This window comes from Garra rufa, chromosome 6, assembly GCF_049309525.1.
Source record: "Garra rufa chromosome 6, GarRuf1.0, whole genome shotgun sequence".
Classification (NCBI taxonomy): domain Eukaryota; kingdom Metazoa; phylum Chordata; class Actinopteri; order Cypriniformes; family Cyprinidae; genus Garra; species Garra rufa.
In genome coordinates this window covers 45,450,058-45,458,795 of record NC_133366.1, presented here as the reverse complement: position 1 = coordinate 45,458,795, position 8,738 = coordinate 45,450,058, and the positions used below count along the sequence as shown (strand labels likewise).

At 51.0% G+C, this 8,738-nt stretch overlaps 1 protein-coding gene across 1 annotated transcript; it reads left to right on the top strand.

Moving 5' to 3' along the window:
• The first annotated feature begins 234 nt into the window (after positions 1-234).
• On the top strand, positions 235-7,413 carry eslec (eosinophil lineage-specific marker). The gene is made up of 6 exons (XM_073842873.1): positions 235-292; positions 375-447; positions 592-692; positions 6,651-6,785; positions 6,953-7,064; positions 7,213-7,413. The coding sequence occupies exons 2-6, from the start codon at positions 387-389 to the stop codon at positions 7,290-7,292; spliced, it is 489 nt and encodes a 162-aa protein (XP_073698974.1). The 5' UTR covers positions 235-292; positions 375-386; the 3' UTR covers positions 7,293-7,413.
• The last annotated feature ends 1,325 nt before the right edge of the window (positions 7,414-8,738 follow it).

The window sequence follows — 8,738 nt, the reverse complement described above, 5'->3', positions numbered from 1 at the left end:
GCTTTAATTAATCAGTCTTTTTTTTCATAAATGTGCTTTTATTTTACATAGCATTAACTATAAGAATATTGCACAAATTCACACGCAACACAATGTAACATCATAAAAGAGGATGTTCAAGACCAGGCCAAATTGACCAAATAAGGACTGATAGATTGACAGAAGTTTTCATTGGTGTTAAAACAGCTGCACACATTTGTGACTGGGTATAAATAAAGCTGATTTCAAGCAACGGTCTGAGGAATACGCCACAGGGTATTACAACTTGCTCAGTCGAATTTTGATTCACTTGGTATGACATTTTTGTACTGTATTTATATTCTTGTTAATGCATAAATTCATTACATTATTTGTAATACTGTTGATATTTATAGGACTTGGTCAGCATGTGGATTTCCGCAGCATTCCTTCTTTTTGCATTGGCACTAAATGAAGTCAAGTCTGACGGTAAATGAACAAAATGGACTGAATTCCATTTTGCATTTGTTCAAACTGCAGATGATGATGATGTTTGCAGTTTCTGCTTTCTTTGATGAAAGTTCTTTTATCAGTCACTAAGTACTAATACATTTTTTTTTTTCAATCTTGCAGATTCTTTCAACATTGGTCGAAGATGCCCCATTGGCTGGGATAAATTTGGAACACAATGTTTTAAATTTTTCAGTGACTTGAAACCATGGGCTGAGGCAGAGGTAAGTCTGTGTTCTCTAATACAGATACTATTATTAGTTACCCCTTCAGTCGAATCACTTCGACGTTACATTGGGATCTCGCCTGAGAGACCGATCATCTCTGAGCCTTATATAAAAAAGGCCAATTGCAAATTGGCGAGTGGACGTGCGCGTCGGCCACTCCCCCGCACATGCGGGTATATAAGAAGGCGGCGCGCATCACTCAAACAGACTTTCGCTTTCAGAGCCGGTATGCTCAAGCCTTCTCTCCTCAAGAAAAAGGAAAACTTCACGTTCCTGCTGCTCTCTCTGCTGGTGTGCGCCGATTGAAAGAGACAAACTAAAAGAGTGAATTTCTCGGCGCCGCCAGCGGGGTCCCGCGGGCGGCCGTTTTCACGGCCATAAAAGCCTCCTGCGTTCCAGCGAGCAAGCCCCATTGAATGCACAGTGGTGCCGCGGTTTCCTCCCTGGGCAGACCGGGACTAAAAGAGCAATTTCTCACGGCTGTGTAAAGACGTTCTTTTCAGAATGGCTTTCCGGCCGTGCGCTTCTGGGTGTGGCAGTTTCCTCACCTCACTGGACGGACATGAAAGCTGCTTCACATGTCTGGGCATTGAACATGCTGAGGCAGCTTTCACGGATGGTTCATGCATTCATTGCGAAAGCATGACCATGGGAATGCTGAGGACTCGCCGCTCGCTCGCGGGCAGGCCCCCCTTCGCGCCCCACGGCCTGCGGAATTTTTCCGCCGCTGTGGCGAGGCACGAGGGGGAATTTCGAGTCACGGTGCCGAACGTTCCGCCGGCTCCAAAAGCCCTGCGGTCTTCCGCCCGCCAGCATACCCCCGTCGAGATGCCAAAGCAGTACGCCTCCCCGCCAGCCGGGCTGGGCGTCTCCTTTGGCGCTCCTCAGGAGGAAGAGATGTCTGACGCTGCGTCAGAGGGAGAGTCAGGGGGTGAGGACGCTCTTCCGGCGGCGCGGCGCCCCTCCGCGGTTGCTGCCCCGTCGGAGGCAGACTCCGAGCTCTCGGCTATGCTCCTCCGAGCCGCCAGGGGGATCGGCCTGGAGGTTACTCCATCGGCCTCGGCCGATCCTTCTCGGCTGGGCGACTGGTTCCTGGGGACGGCTCCGGCGGCATCGCCTCGCCCTCCCCCGGTGCCATTCTTCCCGGAGGTGCACGAGGAGCTGGTTAAGACCTGGCGGGCGCCCTTTTCATCTCGCCCGCTGCCCGGCTCCTCTCCCCTCGCCACCCTTGATGGCGGGGCGGCCAGGGGGTATGCGTCGGTTCCCCAGGTCGAGCGCGCTATGGCGGTGCAACTTTGCCCGCGTGGCGCTGCCACCTGGCGGGGCCGGCCGCGTCTCCCGTCCAAGGCGTGTGAGCGCTCGTCTGCCCTTGCGGGCCGCGCTTTTCACGCTGCGGGCCAGGCCGCCTCGGCCCTGCATGCGATGGCAACCCTGCAGGTCTACCAGGCCAAGGGGTTGAAACAGCTGCACGAGGGTGGTCCCGACCAAGGTACGATGCAGGAACTCCGCGCTGCCACCGACTTCGCCCTTCGTGCGACGAAGGTCGCGGCGCGGGCCCTTGGTCAGGTGATGTCCACGGCTGTGGTCCAGGAGCGACACCTGTGGCTCTCTCTGGCCCAGATGGCAGATGCCGACAAAGCACGCTTTCTCGACGCTCCCATCTCCCAGAGGGGCCTATTCGGCGACTCTGTCGAGGACTTTGCCCAACAGTTCTCGGCAGCCCAGAGACAGACGGAGGCGTTTCACATCCTGCCCCGCCGCGATGCTTCCATCCCGCCGCCGGAGGCACCGCCTCCGCCTGCACGTCGCCGAGGGCGCCCCCCTGCGGCCGCAACATCTACGGCTCGCCCCACCGCGGAGGCCCACGACGCCAGGTCGGCGAGAAGGGCCCGCAAGCGCAGAGCCAGCCGCAGGAGAGTGGCGCCGCCCGCGGCACAGGGATCGGCCCGAAACACCCGCAAGAAAACTGCGAAACGTCCCTGACGCGGGCCTCCAGAGGTGATTGAGACTGCTCCTTAGGGGATGCTAACAATCTACGCTCCCCGCTCCCGGTGGAGGGCCGGGAGCCACTGTGTACTTCAATGCTGCCGTCGGCTTTCGTCGACGGTACCCACTTTTTCTCAAAAAGAGCAATTTCTCACCTCTGGCTTCGGCCTCGAGTTTCCTTCTGAGCAGCACTTACACTCCTCGGAACCAGACTCGCGGCCGGCCTTCGCCAGCGCGGGATCCAGGGAAGAAGGTAAGCACTGCTTAGTGCAGTTAGACACTTCTCCAGGACGTTCATCCTTCTGGGTTCTGTCTCCTTCCCTGTCTCCCCCTAGGCTGCCCCACCACGGTCACGTCGGTCAACGTTCCCTTGATACCACTACGATGGTTGATACGGACGGTACGGCCCGGCCCCAGGCGTCCGCCCAGACTCAGAGGTACCCCTTACTTTCTTATTCGGGCAGGCGTGCCTCTGTTCTGCTTGCGGAGGTCGCGTTCCTACTGGCGAAGGACGCGATCCAGCCTGTCCCTCCCCCGGGACGAGGTCGGGACCTTTCAGTCTCGACTTCACGTGTCCAGTTAGTGTGGTGGGTTAATACCCGCCCTGGATGGAGCTCTGTCCCGATCCCTTTCAGGCTGTCGGCACACTCGCTCACGACGAAGCACATACAGCTATGTTTCCGTCTCCAGGGCTGGGTTGCAGCCATCTGCCTGAAGGGCACCCGCTGTCTCGTCTCGATCTTCCCCGGCGCACACCCCTCCGGCGGTCTGCCCCGGGGGTCGAGCGCTCAGCGCTAGGTGCTTCCATTTGGCTAGTCCCTCTCCTTCCTGCCTTCTTTAGGCCATGGGAGCTCCCCTGTCCCCTTTTTCGGCAGACAGGTATTCGCGTCTTCAACCGTCTCTTCGACTGGTGCTTTACCAGCCCACTCGTGAGTTCCGTTGTGCGAACATAGGGACTTGGTGCCTCGGCACCCCCGCCATCTGGTCCTTCAGGCCAACCGAGGGAATTCGTTTCCTCGGTCGGGAGCCTGACTCGGTCCTTAAGACAGCCCGCCTTACTACCTAGAGCGCGCAGTCAGTGCTGTAGTTCCTGAGTCAATCAGGCACAACATAGCGGTCCTCTCAACTGAGGCTCCTGGGGCACATGACAGCTCTAGCCGCTAAGAGCCGCTAAGCTTGTTCATGTGAGACCGCTTCAGCACGATCGAGTCCCAGGATGGGCATGGCATCTCGGCCCACTCCGGACTGGCGTTTTCCCGCAGTTTGGCCGACAAGCCAGCCCGTGGCTTACCACGGGTTGGGTTGCCATGTACGACAGAGGCTTACAGCCTCTCCATCTGCTCCCAGGGAGTACGTGGCACATTTTGCTACTTGCCATTCACTTGAAGCAGGTAAACTCAACCGTGCAGCCTATCGGCTCTCACGGCAGTCCACCACCTGCAGGATGGCGACTCCACCCCGTGACGCAGCTAGTTTGGAGCATATCGGTAGGCCAGCCACATCCGCTCGCCCCCGATTGCTCTCACTGCCAGCTGCCTCCTTCAGAGTAGCGCTGGCACTCAGCTGACCTCCGGGGCCCAAGTACGCCCTTCCCCAGTGAGCCTCCTTGCACAGACTCTGTGCAAGTCCAGGGAGGACGAGGAGTAAGTCTGTTGGTTGCGCTACAAGAATGGCCCACCCGGACTCAGGTCTAGTAACCGTTCCCTCGCGGCAGTCCCTCCCTGTAGGGCACGGTATGACACCCAGACCTCTCCGGTCTTCTCAGGCCGTGATACAATTATCACTCAGTCCGAGCTCCCTTGACTAGAGGCAGGCTCGCACTGAGATGAGGTCTATTTGCTGGCTTTCCACAGAGTTACACGGTTGCAGTATGCTTCCCTTCCTGCAGGAGAGTTTGAGCGCAGACTGTCCCCTCACTCTTTAAGTATATGCCGCTGCTTCGCCGCGTATCACATGCAGTAGATGGAGCTAAGTAGGTAAGCATTCACTGGCCGTGAGGTTTCCCAGAGGTGCCCAGAACGCACCCCACACCCTCTTGGGGCCTTCCCGTCGCCTTCAGAGCCGCGGGACGCTCCAATTGAGCCATTGGCCTCAGTCGAGCTAGCATTACTGTCATCAAGACAGCGCTCCTGACCGCCCTGGCTCCCGTTAAGAGGGCAGGGGACCTACAAGTTTTCTCTGTCAAGTAACGCCTCATACCCTCTGGGACCCCCCCGTCGCCCTTCAGGGCCGCGGGTTGCTCCTTAGGAGCCTCGGGCCTCAGTCGAGTTAGAATTCCTGTCATTAAGACAGCACTCCTGACTGCCCTGGCTTCCTTTAAGAGGGTAGGTTACCGACAAGCTCAGGTTCCTCAGAGGTGCTTAGCACGCACCTCATACCTCTTGGACCTCCCCGTCGCCTTCAGGGCCGCGGGTCGCTCCATTGGAGCCACTGGCCTCAGTCGAGCTAAAATTCCTGTCATTAAGACAGCGCTCCTGACTGCCCTGGCTCCCATTAAGAGGGCCTACAAGCTTTTCTGCCAGCAAAGTGTGTCGAGAATTCGGGCCCGGCGTCTTCCACGTTACCGTCGAGACCCCGGCCCGGTGCCCAAGGTCCCCACCACGCCTTTCCGCGATCAGGTGGTGGACCTGCAAGCTCTGCCCTGGAGGAGGCAGACCCAGTCGTGCTATGTTGTGTCGTTAAATATGTGAGACTGAATCACTCGGCACTTCAGCCGCACCAGCAGCTTCATCTGCCTCGGGATTCAGCAGAAAGGGAATGCTCCCCGAACTGAGGTTGGCTAAATGGTGGTAGATGCCTCTCCCTGTTATACCCAGGGACAGCCGTGATCCTTAGTTCATGGCACCTCACCAGCAGATGTATAAACCGGAAGCTGCGGGCTGGGCGACACCCTACCTTCGCTTGGTTCTCCAACCTTGCGTAGAGGCCGTTCTCCCGTGTCCTAACATAAGGACTCACAGGTGAGCGGGAAGACCGGCTGGTGTCGGCTTGCTGCGCCATTCCCACGTGGATCCGTGCGCTATTTCCCAGAATGTTCCCTCCGGCGAACCCTGGGTCCTCCTGCCCCGCAGTCAGGGCTAGGCGCGGAGTAGTCCTGCACTGTGATCCTGCCTGGGTCTCCTTCGCCCCGCAGGTTGTGGCTTAGTTTTTATTTATTCCAGCGGAGGAGACCGCTGTTTCCCTCGTGTATCCCTAAAAACCTTTATGGATATATTGAATTATTCTTATTTCCACATGTAGAATTTCATGTGCTCCGCCCCCCCAACCCATGCTTCAGTACAACTGGCATCCCTGGTGGGCCCCCTTATTGGGCCCCAGGGCGTTGGGAAGGTTACGTTACACTTCGCCTGCCGGCACGTATACTTGTCAGCACGTGAAGTTGTTGCGTAACGCGGCGTCAGGGTCGTGGCCTTTTCCATGGGCTTGTTCCCAATGTAACGTCGAAGTGATTCGACTGAAGGGGTAACGTCTAGGTTACGAAGGTAACCCACGTTCCCCGAAGGAGGGAACGGAGACGTTACATTCCCCTGCCACGTCCCTGGCGTCGCGCTGACGCCGGCTTGACGGCTCTTCAGCGAAAACCTGTTTGAGTGATGCGCGCCGCCTTCTTATATACCCGCATGTGCGGGGGAGTGGCCGACGCGCACGTCCACTCGCCAATTTGCAATTGGCCTTTTTTATATAAGGCTCAGAGATGATCGGTCTCTCAGGCGAGATCCCAATGTAACGTCTCCGTTCCCTCCTTCGGGGAACGTGGGTTACCTTCGTAACCTAGACGATTTATATTACTAGGTTTTTAAATTATCTAAAGTTGTCAAGGGTGTAATGATCCAATAAAATTCTGCCTGTTGGTTATGCCATGAATAGGATTATGACAAATTATTCATGCACCATTTCATTTTAAAAAATGTCAGCCTTTTCAATCATCATATTCAATGCGTTGATCCTTAATATTCTTTATCCTCACAGAAACAATGTATTGACCTCGGTGGAAACCTTGCATCTGTCAACAATCAACTCGCTCACACTTTCCTAAAAACCTTGATAAAAAAATATGCTCGTGATATGAAACGAACCTGGATTGGTGCTCATGATGCAACTAAGGTAGCTGATTTTTCATTTGCATTAAATATCAAGATTAATGTAAGACTTAAAGTATTACTGAAAATATCTACCAGAGTTCCCATTTAAAGATAAAAAGGGAAAAATAAAATTAGAAGCATCAACAGGCAACAATAGCAAGTTCACTGATGTTAATGTAATGTTCTTAGGCTTATGTCTGGTTTTGGAGTGATGGATCAAAGTTTGAATACAATGACTGGCATACTGGTGAGCCAAATAATGGAGGAGGCGCTGAGCGTTGTGTGGAGATGGGCTATGGAGGTAATATATAAACATTGTCCATATATTTAAAGCTGTTAAACAACTAGTATAAAACATGAACTGTAAAGGTGGCTATATTTATGGCTTCCTGTTTGCAATAAAGCATATTTGACAATTCATTTTCTGTAATGTAACTGGAATTCCACAGGTGAGCAACGCTGGAACGATGCACACTGCGATACTCTTCTCAATTTCATCTGTTACAGAACGGCTAGAATTGATTTGTAATCGTAATTGTGGCATGTCTGTCCATCACAGATTTCTAAAGTCTCCAAATTTGATTATGAATTGTAATGTCAATATTGGCAAAAAAAAATGTAATAATAAATAAAATAGATTTTAAACTTCACATCTGCTTCTGTTTGTTGGCCTGAATCAATCTCTTTATGAGTTTTAAAGAATCCCTGTGATGAAAATCATGTATTTAATCCTGCTGAAAAAAAAAAAAAAACTAAATGGATGGTTGGTCTTAGCTGCTTAAGGAAGCAGCTCTTTTTTGCCTTTGATATATTCAAATGAGCAAAGCATGAAGCAATTATTTACACTGTTAAATATGTAAAATGTTAAAAGTGTTAAATATGTCATTTCAATTATTAAAATTAATTTTGATTATATGTGTTTTAAGGAATAAAGTGACTGCAGGCAGGGGGGACTTTAATGAACAAAACAAACCTTGATGTTGTAGTTACGAAATCTACCAGAAGAGGGTACTGCTAACCTGTCATTTACTCTCTTCACGACTAAACCAGCCGAACATTGCATGACGCCTTGATATTAGCTTTAATATCTTAGCTAAGCAAATCATTAGGATTGTGAAGGATGGTTTACTTGTTTAAAAGTAAACCAGAAATTGCCACTTGTTTTATACTGCAGTGCTTACTGAGCTCAGTGTCTTATTGTTCATGGTGCGAAATGGTCATACAGATTCAAATAAAAGGTCTTAACATCATGCACTAATGCACTACTAAGCTCATTATATGTGTTTTTGTGGCCTCAGAGGCTTTTGTATGCTTTTATTTACTTGGGTGTGTGTTTTTGTGCACTTGTGTGTATCTGCATTGTGCATTGTCCAGCAGTTGTAATGACACTGGGATGCGTTCAGTGAGAGTACCAGTCTGTCCCACTCATATTTTCCAACTTGGACAGCATTCAATAGTGCCTCAATGCTCTCTTTGGTTTGACTGGAAAAATAAAATGTATTTAGCAATGTAACTGCTAAAACATATTCTGTTCAAAAACAAAAACATACAAACAGAACTGTCATGTCACGATCTTATATGAATTACCATTATAATTACTAAAGCATTACATTTTCTTACATGGTTTTTTAAATACCTTTGCACTATATAAAATTTAAACTTTGTAATAATTAATTAAAAGTAATATTAAATGTTTTTCTAATATTTCATTTAGAGGGTTTGCATTTACGTCACAGTTATTGAAGATACTCAGATGTAAACAACAGCACTGATCGCACGGTTAATGTACTACTCAATACGATGTTCTACTATGTTGTCTAAACCATGGGAAAAACATGTAAAAGCTGCTAAATCATATAGAGAAGGGCTTAGTAAGCAGGAAAGGGTGAAATATTTTACAAACTAATGTTAATAGGTGGTAAAGATACGTATGAGCAGTATTAATTAAGGTACAGTGTTTACAAGACGCGTCATC

What these genes read in the sequence shown, in the direction of transcription:
- eslec (XM_073842873.1), top strand. Translation starts at nt 387, where the DNA reads ATGTGGATTTCCGCAGCATTCCTTCTTTTTGCATTGGCACTAAATGAA. An exon ending in GTGCTCATGATGCAACTAAG is followed by an intron (nt 6,786 to 6,952) that starts GTAGCTGATTTT and finishes TAATGTTCTTAG; the next exon opens with GCTTATGTCTGGTTTTGGAG. An exon ending in TGTGGAGATGGGCTATGGAG is followed by an intron (nt 7,065 to 7,212) that starts GTAATATATAAA and finishes GGAATTCCACAG; the next exon opens with GTGAGCAACGCTGGAACGAT.